The sequence below is a fragment of the Cyprinus carpio genome, chromosome A18 (genome assembly GCF_018340385.1).
Source record: "Cyprinus carpio isolate SPL01 chromosome A18, ASM1834038v1, whole genome shotgun sequence".
In the NCBI taxonomy this organism is placed as follows: domain Eukaryota; kingdom Metazoa; phylum Chordata; class Actinopteri; order Cypriniformes; family Cyprinidae; genus Cyprinus; species Cyprinus carpio.
The window spans coordinates 9789517-9807362 of record NC_056589.1 but is presented as its reverse complement, the minus strand read 5'-3'; the positions used below and the strand labels follow the sequence as shown (position 1 = coordinate 9807362).

Sequence of the window (17846 nt, the reverse complement as noted above, 5' to 3'; positions counted from 1 at the left end):
TTTGCACTGTAATGTCTTCTCACCGGTGAATGAGACATGAGATAATCTGACAGTGTTGCATTCAACCCTCCACCAATGCCGTCTCTCATTGTGTCACTGGTTAGCCTCTGGTCTGCCTGTGCTTGTTCATGCGTTTTGGAGGTGGCGAGCTTTTTCCCTCAGGCTATCAGACTTATGAACAGTCTGAACTAATACACCCTACAGCATACTCCACAATATGGTATGCCACACACTGCACTTTAACTTTAACAGTTCAACACTGAACTATTTAATACAATAATCTACTTGCTACCACTGGATTCCATCCAATGCACATCCATAACATTTCTGTATCCAGCCCACGTACACTCTGTTGCACCTTAGCATATTTTCATGCGTATATATGTCTACATAATGTAGAATGTGTACATTCTGTGTATAGTGTATAATGTGTAGTGCTAACTGTATGTATGTACATATTGCGTAAAATGTGTAGTGCTAACTGTAAGTATGTCCAATAGTACACTGTGTGTACTGACTATATGTATGTGCATATTGCATATTTTCACCTGTTGAAGTCTGTATGGTTATATGTTAACTGTTTCTGCAATTTATGGTGCACGCTCCCAAGAATTTCACTCACCAAGGCACATGTGCTGTGGTGATGTGACAATAAAAGTGACTTGACTTGACTTGATTACTCTTATTTTGATGTTTACTAACAAACTAAATCATGTGTAAAGTAGATATATTTTTTTATCATTTTAACCATAGTATGTCATTCAAGATTAAATCTAAAGCTAATATATTAAAAGCACATAAATAAATTACATTTACATTTAATCATTTAGCAGATGCTTTTATCCAAAGCGACTTACAAATGAGAACAATAGAAGCAATCAGACCAACGAGAGAACAACATCAGTATACAAGTGCCATTACAAGTCTCAGTTAGTCTAGCACAGAACCCGCAGCTATGTTTTTTTTTTTGTTTTTTTGTTTTTTCAAGAATAGGATAGACAAGAAAAGGTAAGTGCTAGTATTAGTTGATCAAGTGCTGGCGAAAAATAGTGAAAAAGAGTCTTTAGATGTTTTTTGAAAATGAGTAAAGACTGTTCGAATTGAGATTGGGAGGTCATTCCACCAGCTGGGCACAGTCCAGGAAAAGGTCCGTGAGAGTGATTTTGAACCTCTTTGGGATGGCACCACAAGGCATCGTTCCCTTGCAGAACACAAGTTTCTGGAGGGTGCATAAGTTTGAACTAGTGAGTTGAGGTATATTGGTGCAGTGCCAGTGGTCATCTTGTAGGCAAGCATCAGTACCTTGAATTTAATGCGAGCAGCTACTGGTAGCCAGTGTAACCTGATGAGGAGAGGAGTAACGTGAGGTTTTTTTGGCTCATTGAAGACAACCCTCGCTGCTGCATTCTGGATCAGTTGTAGACGCTTGATAGTACATGCAGGAAGGCCCGCCAGGAGAGCATTACAATAGTCCAGTCTGGAGAGAACAAGAGCTTGGACAAGAAGTTGGATGGCTTGCTCTAACAGGAAGGGTCTAATCTTCCTAATGTTGTATAAGGCAAATCTGCAGGACCGGGTCGTTGTAGCAGTATGGTCTGTGAAGCTTAACTGATGATCGATCTCAACTCCTAGGTTTCTGGCTGTCCTGGAAGGAGTTATGGTTGACGAATCCAGCTGTATAGAGTAGTTGTGATGAAACGATGGGTTAGCTGGAACCACCAGCAGTTCTGTCTTAGTAAGGTGGAGCTGAAGGTGATGGTCATTCATCCAGCTAGAAATGTCACTCAGGCAGGCTGCAATGCGAGCAGCTACCATCGGATCATCTGGTTGGAATGAGAAGTAGAGTTGAGTGTCATCAGCATACCAGTGATAGGAAAAGCCCTGCTTCTGAATGATAGATCCTAATGACGGTGGCCACATTTAAAAGAGAAGTGGTCCAAGTACTGAGCCTTGAGGAACCCCAGTAGCAAGAAGTTGTGACTCAGAAACTTCACCCCTCCATGACACCTTGAAGGATCTTTCTGAAAGGTAGGACTTAAACCACAGGAGTGCGGTTCTAGAGATGCCCATCTTTCTGAGGGTGGACAGTAGAATATGGTGATTAACTGTGTCAAAAAGCAGCAGACAGATCCAGCAGGATGAGTACTGAGGATTTTGAAGCTGCTCTTGCCAGTCACAGGGCTCGGCTAACCGAGAGCAGGGCAGTCTCAGTTGAGTGGCCACTTTTGAAGCCAGATTGGTTGCTGTCCAGGAAGTTGTTCTGTACAAGAAACATAGAGAGTTGACTGAACACAACTCGCTCAAGTGTCTTTGCAATGAATGGAAGAAGGGATACCGGTCTGTAGTTTTCTAGAAGTGCTGGATTTAGAGATGGTTTCTTAAGCAGTGGGCTTACCCGAGCCTGCTTACCCGAGCCAGAGTGAAGAGAGGTGTTGATAATGTGAGTAAGTGAAGGTATGACTGAAGAAGAAATCGCTTGAAGGAGGTGAATGGCAATAGGATCAAGTGGACAAGTAGTAGGATGATTGGAAAGGATAAGTTTGGAAACGTCTGTCTCAGAGTGGAGAGAAGGAGGAGAGAGAGTGTGTATTAGTCATTATGAAGTTATCATCAGTCTGCGGTGTGAAGAATTGGTTACTGATGGTTCTTGTCTTATTTGTGAAGAAAACTGCAAAGTCATCGGCTGTAAGAGTCGATGAAGGAGGAGGTGGAGGCGGACAAAGAAGAGAAGAGAAAGTTTTTGCGAGAGTCAGAACAGTTGTTAAGAACAGTTGTTAATTTTGTTGTGGTAGTATGATGTTTTAGCAGTGAAGACATTTGCAGAGAAGGAAGAGAGGAGAGACTGATACATACTGAGGTCGGTAGAGTTTCTTGATTTATGCCATTTCCTCTCTTCAGCCCTGAGTTTAGAGTGATGTTCACGGAGAACATCGGACAGCCAGTGGGCAGATGGTGTGGTGCGTGCTGGTCTGGATGACAGTGAGCAAAAGTTGTCCAAGCAAGAGGTTAGAGTAGAGCGAAGAGTGTCAGTAGCACTGTTCAGAGCTGAAAACTGAGAGAGTGAAGGAAGTGAGGATGAAACCATAGAGGGTAGGCGAGATGGAGAGAGTGAGCATAGGTTCCGTCAAAAGGTGAACTGCGCTGGAGTGTGTGGTGCTTCAGGAGTAAGTGTAATGTTAGCAGTTATGAGGAAGTGGTTTGAGGTGTGCAGTGGAGCAACTAAAGTGTTGTCCATGGAGCAACAGCGCGTGTAGATGAGGTCCAGTTGGTTGCCTGAATTGTGAGTCGCTGTAGTAGACGCTCGCTTGAGATCAAATGAAGCAAGCAGAGTGTTGAAGTCAGCAGCCTGGGTCACCAAGCAGTACCAGAGGAGTACCATCCTAAGGAAAGTTTGATAGTAACACATCCAACTCCTCCAAGATGTTTCCCAGTTGACCTGGGGGATGATAAACGACCACAAAGTGGATTTTAACAGGGTGGGTTATAGTAATTGCATGTGATTCAAATGAACTGTTACTTGTAAGAGATGGTTAAGATTTCAAATTTCCATTCTTTTGAGATAAGGAGACCAGTACCTCCACCCCTCCCAGTCGTACGAGGGGTGTGGGAACAAGTGAAATTAGTGGAGAGGGCTGCGGGAGTGGCAGTGTCTTCAGGTTTGATCCAAGTCTCAGTTAGGGCCATGAAGGAATGAGTAGCAATAGAAGAAATGAAATCTGCTTTTTTAACAGCAGACTGGCAGTTCCAGAGACCAACTAGAATAGAGAGTAAAGTAGTAGAGGGCAGAGGGACAGGCCGTAGATTATTGGGATAGGCCTGCCTCCGACATACAGTGCATGCTCTCCGAGTGTTCGTAGTAATAGTAGAGATCTGAAAGCACATAGTGAGCACAATTGACCTAAATAAGTATTTGAGAACAAGCTATACAAAAAGTAAAGAAAGGGGAGAAAATACAACACACAAAGAGTCGGTGGTCTTTACACTCATCGGTCTTCACACGAGGAGGCTTCACACAAGGGCTGCCGCGGTGAAACTAACCACTTTTATATTTGCCTCACTTTTATAACCACTGCCTGAGTACTTGTTATTGAAGTCAGCTGGCCACGCCATACTTTTTAGCAGACCGAAACTGGGGAGTTTTAGCAGACCGAAACTAACAAGGGCTTTATTACAAATTACAAGTATATTTAATGTTGTCAGTACATTTCTGTTGCTCGACTGTTTCTTCTAACAAGGGCTTTATTACAAATTACAAGTATATTTAATGTTGTCAGTACATTTGGAAGTACACTTTAACGATATTTCAATGACAAGTAATTATGAAGTTACAAATAAATATGCAAATAAAAATTCCTATTTAATATGGTCACTCTTCAACTAACTGCATTTAATACACATTTAAACTATAATATTTTAATTTGCGTCAGAAAAAAAAAATCCATAAGCATTCAATAATAAGTATTCTCTTTAAAAGTTTGTACCTTTTCACAAGGGGCTGCATTTAAAGACAACGGGGCTTTCTCAATGGCAAAATCCTTCCAGTGTAGTGAAACATTCAATAAGACCCACAATCTACCATGAAAAACAGGAAGCATTGATACTCACTAAAGTCCCTTAAATTAAATTTGGAAGCATGATTTCAATCATATGAGCCAACTCAATACACATTAGGATATACGGCAGACAAAAAAACAAACAACAACAACAAAAAACATTATTTACTACTTATATTGCAGCATAAATTGCCAGACAGATCCTCACCAGTGCCCAAATTAGTGTACACTGTATACTATTTCACAACCTAGGGAGCTAGAGAGCTAATTGAGATGAACCCAATGTCCAGTTAAAATAATTTATCTTTGAAAAATGCATCTTGTGATCACCACGTTATTGCATTCCATTTAGCATCCTGTTTCAACTTCTCTTAATGTAGCACCTGGGTAGAATAATACATGCCAGTGCAAAGCAGTGTACAATAATGTGAGTTTGAATTTAGCTTGCATCATTTCCCAAACAATTCCCAAGGGTGGTTAGGGGTTGGTCACTTCCACTTGAATGGGTTAAATGCAGAGCACAAATTCCGAGTATGAGACACGTCATGTCACGTTACAATCTATCCTAATAAAACTGCCAAAAAGGGAAACAAAGTAAAATAAATATTTTAATATCAGGAACATGCAAACACATAAATATTCATCTCAAATGTTCTCCAAATGTATAATTTATGCACAAAACACTCCCTAAATCTCAGGGGATGGGGCTCACATCACTCATTTGCAATAACTCTTAGTATAACAAGTCAACCACTGGAACAGTAGAGGCATCAGTCAAAATGTGTGTGTGTGTGTGTGTGTGTGTGTGTGTGTGTGTGTGTGTGTGTGTGTGTGTGTGTGTGTGTGTGTGTGAGAGAGAGAGAGAGAGAGAGAGAGAGAGAGAGAGAGAGAGCTAAATCAACAGAAAATGTGTTCCTAATTAAAATACTCTACAGTATATCAATTTCACATGAAATATAGAATAGAACACTGTATTTGTAGGTATTACATATATGCAGATTAATTCAATTACATATAAATTATTGAATAAACAAGTATTTGTAATGAAAAATGAGAATAAATGTAATGAATTAATTAAAACAGGTGGAGTACTGACAGAAAATTATGGGGAGAAGAGGTTTTATGGAATCTGGAAATAATGCAGCTGGAATAAAACTTGAGTTGCCCTGCACAAAAGTGCTATCAAGCAAATTTTTGTCACTAGCTGTGCTTCAGTTAAAATCTTGAATTTTTCATAACATTACAATCATAAAAAAGATAACCCGGCTTTTCTGACAGAGAGGAAGTGTCCCTCCATTGTACAGGAGCAGTGTGAAGCTTTAGTGGATCTTTGTGTCCTGTGTACAGCTATTCAATGATGCCTTCTACGAATGTCATATAAATGGTTTCCAACTGCCACAAAGTGGGGTTCTCCCGCAGGGACCGGCCAAAAAATTACTGAAATAGCTCTATCCAGGTTTTTTTTTTTTTTTTTTTTTTTTTTTTGTGTGTCCTCGATTTGTCCCCTTAGCCAAGCCCTTCAATGGCAAGTGCAACCTTACCACAAACAAATTCTGCACTTTATAGAAATACAGATTATGGAGCAACATGCAGGAGAAATAACAAGACAGTTCTACACTACACTGAAAGGAGTTTCACAAATGACACATCCTATCTATAAAAAAAAGTTAAGTTATTATTCCCTTCTCTTTCAACTTTATAGTGTCTTGCTCTAAGATTAAAAATCACCTTGTAAGTTCCAGATCTCCCAGTCTGGGCCTGTAAAGCCCTCAATCTAATTTCTACTCACCAAGTTGAACTATTCCACAGGCATGACAGAGTGTTCAGATTGGCTCTGTGAAGAACCGCTACCACATCCTCTCTGTGCTGCTAATCCACTCAATTCGTCAGACCTTTATAAAATCTCACTGATGCACGCAGATGTTCCAATGCTTATTTTGATATGTCCTGTCAAACACAGTATATCTCTATTTTCCTCTCTATCTGCTTAAAAAAAAAATATATATATATATATATTTTCCCGGGGAAAAATTATCATTTATCTACTTTGTTGACTGTAATTATGCTTTATGAAGCTGTTTAAACAGTGACATTCGCATACCCTTAATTGATAATTGTTTATGGTTTTGGCAAAATTCATATGAATTAGTACAATTTCAATCATACATTTTCATACAACCTGCTTTTGCCCCATTGGCGGTTAGGTTTAGGGCTTATTAGTTTATTGCTGATTAGGCAATATTTGCTTACAGCAAAATAGGAGTTTTTTTTTTTTTTTTTTTTTGCAAAAATCATGGATAACAGTTAATTGACAGTGATAATTAATCCCAAAACTAAAGTGTGACCAATTAATCCAAATTTGCCACCATTCTGCCAAACTTTAATTGTTTATGGTTTTTCATGAGATCTGGATGGTGACATTTGCAATAAAACATTATTATTTGAGCAACAAAATCAAGAATATGACTGATTGATTTGCTGTAATCATTCAATGAAAGTAGCATGTGAATAAATTAAATATGTGCTTTTGGCTGTGATATTTAAATAAATTATATCTTATTTAAATAATTAAATTATATCTTTTTTATCAAGTAATTTATGCAAATACATCAAAATGAAATGATAATGACTGCATATATTCCAGATGTATTTTCTTTTTACACACATGCTGCAGGATACATGTATTTATACTGGCACATGGGAATGTTTTTTTGTACATGTGATAATCATAAATCCCATGTGTTTATCTACTGTAAGAGTGTGTGTGTATGTTTACCTGTATGTCTATCACTGTTTCCTAAGCCCACAAATTAGTGCACCACACTTTCTTTATCAGGTTCATCTAGCTCCCAGAGTACATTCTAATCAGAGTATTGATCTGAGCTGCACAAGCTCAAGTGGAGAGTGACTGTAATCCCCAGGCTTAATTTACTCCCAATGAGACACTCTCAAGGTTATCCACACCAACCACAAAAGACAAGAAGAAAGGACAGACACTAAGAGAAAATAATGAGGAAATGATCACATTTAATATCTAAACTATTTTTTTTGTTGCAGCACTATATATATACATATATATAGTGCTGCTTTCTAATACACAATGTACAGCTGTCTTAATGCAAAGGTGCTTTTGAAGGACCAGCCATTGCTGTACAGTTGCTAGGATGTTTTTTAGCACATTGTTATGCGGTTACTAGGATGTTCTTGGTAGTCACTTACTGTGTGTGTTTAACTTGAAAACATTCATATTCCATTTTTCATTAGAATTTATCCAAACCTTTAGAGACTAGAAACACCACACTGCGCTATGGCTAAGACAAATCACATGTTTTGGGCATCGGATGCGTCAAGTTCAAAGTGACAGTTGAAAACAGTGGATCTCATCACAATACAGGGAACAGTTCACTTCACTAATGAACAAAGTAGTGACAATGAGAGGTCTGGGCAGTGAATTTAGAAGGGGGACAGCGTTTCACTTCCAACTGGTTAGGTTCTATTGGAAATTAAAGTGATTTCTATATTTTATCCATTCAAAAGTCTACCAAAGTGATTCCAGTTCTGTATATAAAATGTAACGTAATGTAGATTAAAAACATGGCGGAATATGGTTAGCTGTGCAATGTCGTCTTTTGCCATAATATCTGCAGACTGCAGCCAATAGAAATGCTTCTCTATACCGATTCAATGATCCATTCATAAAGAGAGTAATTTGCTTCATTCCTAAATGAATCAGCCGTTTGAACATATCGACTGAATAAATTAATCGGTAACCAAGACTTTGACTTGCTGCTACCTACTGGCAGATTCAGATTCTTTTTTAAAGTATAAATTAAGTGATTTAAATCTTTAACATTTCTATATTGAAAACTTTATATTTAAAACATTAATCTCATAACATTGACATTAAGGCCCCATTTACACTGCATGGTTCAAGTGACCCAATTCCGATTTTTTCCTCTCATGTGGCACAGATCGGATATGACCGGTGAACGTGTAAGCAGGAAAAAACCGCATGGATTCCGATTTTCTCAGATCGGATTCAGGCCTCATTCATATGTGGTAATAAATCGGATATGAATCGGATACGTGCATTTGCGTGTGCCATGTAAGCAGACAAATCGGATATTCCCCAGTAAATGCGAGTCGTACGTCATTAAAAAAGTGACGTCAACTCAGGTGGAACACCACCAACTGAGATCACATGACTTATTATAAGCGCGATGGAGGACGAAGGATACACACAGTGGAGCAATGCCAAGGTTTCATGTCTTTTAAGTCTTTTGGGGCGAAGAGACAGTGCAGGCAAAAATGCAGGGTGTGTAACAGAAATAAATCCGGTTTGAAGACATTTCACGAGATATGGGGAGGCACGGTTTAAGCGCTTTTTTTCTCCGCCGCGCCGTACGAGACCAATGTTTTGCTGATTTTTTTTGTTGACTTTTCAAAATATTGTGGAAAGCAAAACGACTGTATAATATTATTTGCATCTGCATCCATTGTATTTCGTGCTGTTTTACTTCCTTTTCCGGGTCAGAACGTCTAAGTTTGGTAGTTTCAGCAGTGTATAGTGTAAATGCAAAAATCCGATACGGGTCACTTTTAAAAGATGATGTAAGCGGGTCATCAAAAAAATCGGATATAGTCAGAAAATCGGATTTGGGCATCAAGACCTGCAGTGTAAATGCAGCCTATGAGATTATGACATTATGCATTAATGCCACCTCTGAGTCTTTTCAAAAGGTCTGTAAATATTCCACATTTGTGCTCTTTTCTTCTTCTTTTTCTTCTCTTTTCTACAGCTGGCAGCCTCACAAATATCCGCAATGTACACACCACTGGACCATGCCCAAGACGAGGCGATGCCTCTAGTCGAGTGGGCCCGTACTCCAATGGGGGATTGAAGGTCCAAGGAAGAGTACGCTAGTGAGATGGAGTCTACTATCCATCTAGAGAGTCTTTGCTTTGTGACCGGAAGCCCTTTGGTGCAGTTACCGAAGCTGACAAAGAGTTGTTCTAACTGCCTTCTCAATATAGATTCTCAGAGCTCTGACAGGGCAGGGCAGAGCAGAGATAGCTCTCTGTCCTCTTCAGAGGGAGGAAGCGTGGAGATCGCAATGACATGTGCTTTAAACAGAGTGGAGAGCACGTACGTAACCATGCCTTGGTTTCAGGATGACTTTAGTGTCGTTAGGCATGAATTCCAGGCAGGCAGGGCAGGTCCCCTATACACTTTACTCATGCCAGTACTAGAAGCAGAGCAGTCTTCAGCGATAGCAATCGAATGTTGGCAGACTGTAGCGGCTCGAAGGCAGGGCCCTTCAGGGTCCTCAGCACCGTGGGAAGATCCCATGAAGGGACATTAGGGGGACGAGGCAGATTCAGTCTCCTAGCACCCCTTAGAAAGCGGATGACCGCGCTGTGTCTGCCCACCAATTGGGCTTCAATAGGGGCATGAGAAGCCGCTATAGAGGCTACATAGACTTTGAGTGTGGTTGGTGAGCGTCCCTTATCCAGCAGCTCTTGCAGAAATGACAATACCTCTGTCAAATCGGGAGTCTGAGGGTCTTTGTCCTAGTTTAGATATCAAGCGTAGAATAAAGACCACTTCAAGGTGTAGAGGTGTCTCATAGACGGGGCTCTAGCCTCCGAAATTGTGTTTAAAAAATTGCTCTGGGAGGTTGGAAGGCTCCCGTCGAGCGGTCAGAGGTGCAGGTCCATAGGTCGGGCCGAGGGTGCCATATTGTCCCGTTCGCTTGAGAGAGGAGATTCTGTCTCAGTGGAACAGGCCAAGAGGCCGCTATCAACAGCTGAGTTAGCTCTGATACCCACAGCTGGTTCAAAGGGGGGTTACCAGGAGAACCTTGTGTTTCTGTTCCCTTACTCACCTGATTTCCTGTGGGATCAGGGTGATCGGGGAAAAGCATAAAGAAGGAGGTTGGGCCAATCGTGGGCCAACGCATTCTTGGTCTTCGAGAAATAAATTGGGCATTGAGAGTTGTCTTCTGAGGTGAAGAGGTCCACCTCGGCCTTGCCGAAGATCTCCCAGATCTTCTAAACCGTCTGCAGATGGAGCGTCCACTCCCCTGAGGGGACATTGCTCCTTGATAACATGTCGGCTCCTTGGTTCAATTTGCCCAGTATATGCGCTGCTCTCAGCGAGCGCTGGTTGAGCACATGGTGCCCTTTTAAGACTATCAGGAAGAACTGACAGGCTCAACATACTGCTAGTATTTCCAGGCAGTTGGTGTGGAAGCCTTTTTCCGCCTTCGGCCAGTGGCCAAAAGTCGGTATGCCCTTGTACAGCATCCCCCAACCTGAGTTGGAGGCATCTGCTGTGACAACTGCCCTTCTGCATCCAGCGGGAGTTTTTTCCCGGGATCCAGGGCTGTTACACAGGCCTGACTCACCCTGATCTGCAGGCGTCCATGATGCCACACATAGGATGGAATCCGTGGTTTCAACCAGCACTGAAGGGGGCATATACAAAGCAGACCCAACTGTAGCAGTGGCAATGTCATCGCCATGAGGCCCAGCATCCTCTGAAACACTTTGAGAGGGTGAGTGGTACCAATCTAAATGGAGGTTGCTAGCCTCCGTATGGCCAGATCCTGTTCCGGCGTAGTCTCAGCCTCAGACATTTAGCCAACGGTCCATGGACATATATGGGACACAAAAGTGGAAACACTTCAGGAGTGTCGAAGTCATCATCGGATTGGTTGAATTCTACAGGATTTCCGCGAGACGTGTGTTGCATTCTTTAACGTTCCTTCTGAAAACAAAGATACCATTGTGCCAAACCTCCTCACGAAAAAAGAAAGCTGTCATGTTTACAACTGTGATGACGAGCACTTATCAGGATCAATGAAATGCTGAAGTTCGCGGCACAGAATCTTTAAAACATGTCAGTGAGTTTTACACACCGGTCTGTTATTGTGGCGACATTTTCACACCTCGAAATGTGACCATGAATGAAACGGCCTCATGTGCGGACCTTTCCCAACGAAAACTGCCATGAATTCCAGACCTTCAGCCGTCAGTCTGAAGGTCTGGCTACGCAAGACTAGTTCCAGTGAGACTACATTTGAAAACTGGTCCCAAAAACAATATTCGCTGGTTGGAGAATAACGAGCTCTTGGCAAAATTGACCCTGAGTCCCAGGCACTACAGGTGGCTGAGGAGGAGGGTCCAGTGTAATCCTCATGTGCAACACACACTGGCAGATTAAGCACACATGATGTGTGTCGAGGATTGCTCAAGTCTGATCATTCAACCCGCAAGCTCGTCGTTGCTTCCTCTGAGGTAACTGGGAGGAAAGAAACATGAGCTCAGGGAGGCAGGGCTGCCTTCTGCGAACGAACAGGGGCAGACTGCTTTCGTGGTAAAAGCAGCCCGTGTCTTTGAGCACAGCCATAGTGACACACCAGCGGCAGCAACTGTTCCGATTTACTTAGGAGGATAGAGCTGCGCAATGTAAAGAGGGGCACTGATTCTTACATGTGAGACACGGTTCAAAGTGCAGTGGGGAGAGCGAGTACACAGGCTCTGTGTCAGCGTGCGATCGCTCAGACCCGGTTGCTTAGTTCCCATGCTTCGCCATTTCTCTCTCTGAGGCTTGCTGAGAGATGAGAAAGTAGGGAGCGGGGCTGCTTTCAGTGAAAGGCAGTCCGCAAGTGGAGAAGAGCTTGACTCATGCTCGAGTGAGCATTTTGTCTCAATAAGCGCACAGCTCACTGCCCTTCTGCGGTGGATCTGAGTGCAACGGGGAGAGTGCCGGCATGCGGGTACAGTGCCGGCATGCGATCGCTCAGTCACTGTAGCGGCTCGTTGCGTTTGCACTCGGACTTGTCTCGGACTTGGCCATTGGACTCGCCAAATGTTCTCGTTGGTCTCGACCGAGTCCAGCAAAAAAAAAAATAAATAAATCATTCTCCTTTAAAACAAAACCACATTTGCATGATGTCGCGACTGAAAACGTGTGGAAACTGCTAGGCGAGCCGCTTTACGCCGCTTTCTCCTTTTTTCCAAAGCACTCTGTAGCCTGCGCTCTAAGCTTGCGCTCCAGTGGCGTCTGCTGTTGAGAAGCAACCATAACCCGCTCTCCATGAAGACGCAGAAGTTTCAGCAAAAAATAAATGGATTTCCAGCACTAAAAATCCCTTGCAGTAGCTCTGCTAATAAATAGATTTTAAAAATGGCTATCCACGTGAAAGGATGATCAGCTGTTTGTCCATCTTTGCTTAGCTTTCAATTTTGTTACTGGAAAGGATGTGCATGACCAGCGGCGCACTTGCTGCGTTCTGAAAAGTTTAGATGTTTCTAATTTAATTTTCTACCTGTTAGATTGTGTTTTATTAACGCCTACACCTAGGTAGCCTTAAACTTACCCTTTACAATAATGAAATACTAATCAATGTTGTACAGTATAGGGGTTGCAAGACCACTTATTTCTACTAGTCGATTTTTTTTTATTTTAAAAATACTTGAGTTACTACTTGTGGTTCATTCTATTGTAAATGAAAACACATTAAATAGTTTTTTTTGTAATCAATAAATGCTTATTAATTTATAGCCTTACGCAACAATTACATATGTTAATTTGAAAAACTTTATAATTATGATATTACATATTTAAATTTTCATGTAACAGCCAGTATTTGTATCTGTAACAATCACAACATTTTTCGTATCTGCATCCGGATACAACGTCGTACAGTTACTTGATAAGACCGTTATGACTTTTTATCCTTTTTTTTTCATAGTTATCACTGAACAAGTATGTCGTGTTAAACTAAAATAATTATTAATTTCTAAAATAATATTTATCATGCAAGCAGAGAGATGTCATGACAAACGTTTAGTGATCATTTGAACACGATTGAATCCATTCAATGCACACATTTTCATTACGCAGAACTCTTTAAGCTAGTCTTAATGTTTAGTGAACTTCACTTAACAAATGTGCGTGTGCCGCACAAACCAGCAAAAGATGATAAAGATGCATAAAAGATGCAAACATGTAGGACAAGTAGAAAATATATCTGTATCTAAGCTGATTATTAGCCTACTTTTGAGAGAGAACTGGTTTGGTTTTTGAGAGACTGAGAAGCTCAACGCGGCTGTTTGATTGGTGAGTGCGCTGTGCTTGTTTCATTTATTCGTTTTATATCGTAGCCTAAGGTTTAGATCATTGCCTTTTAAATATAAACAAATAATAGAATGTGTATGATGTATTATTATATGAGATATTACTCTTGCCAAGCTCTGATTTCTGAGAGATGCACGGAGAGGCAACAGCAATGCAGTGTTTGATTTGCGCTCTTTTCATTCATAAAGTTTACATTCATTCACTTCACACTCCTGACTTTAGAGGTCTGTGTATAATATTGCTCTGATCCCCTGGCTCAACTGTTATCTAGCAAACACCAGACTGTGCCAGCTTCAGCCGACTATTCAGGCAAAATTATTCCTTGTCCGTTATTCGTTTTTGAAGCCGTTATCCTTGCCATTCCGAATAAGGTATTCGGCTTCAGGCACAACCCTAATTATTACATTACATATTTTATTTTTACATGCAACATAGATATGGTCATAGAAAGTAACAGCTCCACGCAATATGGTAATCCTAATATTCACGTCGTACTTGCAAACACTTTGTATGTATTATGGTTAATGCATGCTGGAGTAGTCGGTTTTTTTCCGACAGCGCCGATGCAAGCCCTAGTACAGCCCTAGTGGGGGCAGCTGTGGCCTAATGGTTAGAGAATTGGACTTGTAACCAGAAGGTCGCAGGTTCGAGTCTCGGTGCTGGCAGGAGTTGTAGGTGGGAGGGAGTGAATGAACAGCGCTCTCTTCCACCCTCAATACCCATGGCTGAAGTGCCATTGAGCAAGGCACTGAACCCCCAGTTGCTCCCCGGGCGCTGGATATAGCTGCCCACTGCTCCGGGTGTGTGTTCACGGTGTGTTCACTTCTCACTGCTGTGTGTGTGCGCACTTGGATGGGTTAAATGCAGAGCACCAATTTCGATTACGATCTACAATAACTTAAAAAACTCAACACACTCACTTTCACAGTATGACAAAAATGTTGCTGTATTTATGTGCGCATGCCCATTAGAGCCAAACATATCGCTTCTAGCCTTAACTGCGTGCATTTGTCATATCCTGAGCTTTGCGTGTGTGTGCGGCGCCAAGGCATCAGTCATTTTTATTTTTGACCACAGACATAATCACAGCAACAGCAGCATTATAAAGTAAATAAAATGTAAATAAAGTACATAAATATAATTTGACCCTACAGCTCCAAACTCGGTTCTAGAGGGCCTGTGTCCTTTAGAGTTAAGCTCTAATTAAACAAACTTGAACCAGCTAATTAAGCTCTTACTAGACACACTAGAAACTTCCAGATAGGTGTGTTAAGGCCAGTTGGAGCTAAACTTTTCAGGGCATTGGCCCTCCAGGATCTAGTTTGGAGACCCCTATCCTACAGAGCAGTTACTTTGCACATCCTTTTTGATCATTACAAAAAATAATGTAAAATTATTTTCTTAGAATAGGAGATATGTTGTCTCTCGCATCACATACATTATCAGTAGTTAAGTATGTGGTCTCGAAGAGGATCCTTTTTTCTCTCATTTGGACTCGGTCTTGACTTGGACTCGAAACTTTTGGACTTGGACTTGACTTGGACTCGAACCTCTTTGGACTCGGTCTTGACTCGGTCTCGACTAGTCCTGGACTTGGACTTGACTTGGACTCGACAAAGCTGGACCTGACTACAGCTCTACGTGCAGCTCCGCTGCCTAGCCATTGGTTCATTTTTTAATACAGTGCATGGACCACTGGCCATGCAATTTCACTGCGTGAATGAAGAAGGCTTCAGTTCAGTTGAAAAATTACTTTTTCCCATATGCGTCTAGCAAGACGCAGTACGAGTGTAGTATCGGAATGGAACAATATGTTTGGATTTTAGGCAGCTTTGTTTTAGGACACTTTATCCAGCAGATGCTTCTAGAGTGTATACACCTTTCAACAAACTTGTCAATAAATAAATTATTTGTAAGTCACAGATAAAACATGGGAAAAAAATAAAATACAAAATTTAAATAAAACCTCTCTTCAACAACCCCCATGATTTGTGGTATTATTCATGTTTGGCACCAAAGTTTAAATGGCTTACTTCTCGCTCTATGCGCAGTAAACTGGGATAAGATAAACTATTTTAACATTGAAAAAATTACACACTTCACATGTCATTGAGGAGATAGTGTCTTACTTGGGTAGTCTTTTGGGTGCAATTTCTCTGACCAGTTCCCATAGAAGGTGACTCTGTATTTGGCAGTTCCACAGGCACAGCAGTCCAGCAGGGGTTTGTCTGTGGTTTCTCCATACTGTGGCTCTAAAGGACAAGGGGCAATGGCTGGATTATTGTGTTTATGTCCAAATTTCTATCTATCTATCTATCTATCTATCTATCTATCTATCTATCTATCTATCTATCTATCTAAACTGCACGAAAGGCTCAATAAAACACACTTAAACATATTTGACCTGTGCTGGCAAAATGAGTCACAATAAGCAAGTTTTCAAAAATGAGTTATATTTTAAGTTCATATTCACCATTAAAAGAACTTCAGAATGATATATGATTTTTTTGGAATCGGATGAAAAATGACTGAGCTACACCCGTTTGAAGTCGATAGAGTCAGCAAATTCAATTTTGAAAAAAATCGAATTAAAGTTTTCTGAGGGTTCCAAAGCAAAATCACCTGCAACTTTGCCACTTTTCTTCTAGTTATTTTCTTAATAGTATTTACTATATTAATAATCACAATATAGCATTTTTATTGTATTTTATCATTGTTATAATAAATAAGAACAGATACAATAAATTAAATAAAAAAGTAGAACAAACATAAGAAAGAAACAAGTAATGCATTACCTTTTTCATTTTGCATATAAACAAGAGCATTCAAGTAAGAAAAACAAATAATCAAATGTAAAAAACCCTTTAGTCTGTTCATAACAAATAAATTGATTATTAAAACTACAAAAGCATTTCAATCAAGAGCAGCAAGTGATTCCCTCTTTAATTTTATAGCTAAATTAGCACTAATGAGGTAGCCATATTAGGACTTACTGTAAAGCACAGATCTAATAAAATCAGATGTTTTTCCCCAACAGTTCTTCAAATGTTCACTTAAGACATAACAGATTACAGTTTGCGTGAATACTTAAATACTGTAATTCTGTGTATATGTGTATATTTATCGGGATGACAGTCAGCATGAGAAGAGAGCAGAGAAAAGGTACTCCTCTCAGAAAACGTCCAGATAAAGGTAATTAAACATCTTAAATTATTAGTTGGAGCACTGGGCTCACTAGACGAGAGCTTAATGAACTAATTTTTGTGAAAACCTAAAAAATAAACTTTTTTTTTTTTTTTTTGCGTGTAGCTACAAATTAGCCTGTGCACATTCCGACTCATTTTGCAACACGGATCATATATAACCTTTGATGATTCACTGCATCATACAATGCATGAACATTTTTGAGACTTGCAAGATGGTATCTCCTCAATAATAATAACATATCTGCTAGAAACTTCCAGACAGATGTGTTGGAGATAAACTCTGCAGAAAAGTGGCCCTCCAGGAGCAGGACTGGACACCCATGAGTTAGATGGTAATCAACCTAGACCGGCAGGGAAACTGATGCTGGTATATATATCATATTGTTTTTTTTTTATTATTATTTTTTCCCTAAAATGGATTGCTGTAACAGTCAAGGCTAAGAAACAACCAACGCTCAGATAAGAACAGGTATATGAGGAGCCAAATTGGGGGAGAGAAAGAGAAGAAGAAAAAAACACCATACTGAAATAACATCTCATAGAAGTATGGCTTATAATGTGCCAAATGATCTAGCTGGGAGTAATGAAAGACTCACCTTTCTCACACATCCGCTTCGTGAGTGAGCCTTCATCCTGGAATGAGATGATCTTCCTCTGAACGATACTAGCTCTGCAAAGATAGAGAAATTAAAGAATGAGAAAATAAAGGGGAATCACAAGAGAAGAGAAGAGAAGAGAAGAGAAGAGAAGAGAAGAGAAGAGAAGAGAAGAGAAGAGAAGAGAAGAGAAGAGAAGAGAAGAGAAGAGAAGAGAAGAGAAGAGAAGAGAGGTTTAACACAACTTTATTGAATAAAAATTTTCTTCAGTATATCATTGCTGCTACGATAAATACTTTTAGTCAAATATAAAACCAAGACATAGTTACAACAATCTTTTAAAAAT

General features: G+C 40.4%; 1 protein-coding gene across 2 annotated transcripts in view; it reads right to left on the bottom strand.

Annotated features, from left to right (window-relative positions):
* Positions 1-17846, bottom strand: part of LOC109051868 (spondin-1-like) — a 224995-nt gene that overhangs the window by 133063 nt on the left and 74086 nt on the right. For both annotated transcript variants that reach the window (XM_042774979.1, XM_042774978.1), the window contains exons 4-5: positions 17501-17574; positions 15828-15950 (exon numbers count right to left, since the gene is read on the bottom strand). In XM_042774979.1, the coding sequence (XP_042630913.1) occupies positions 15828-15950; positions 17501-17574 (197 nt within the window). The remainder of the gene's footprint in view (positions 1-15827; positions 15951-17500; positions 17575-17846) is intronic.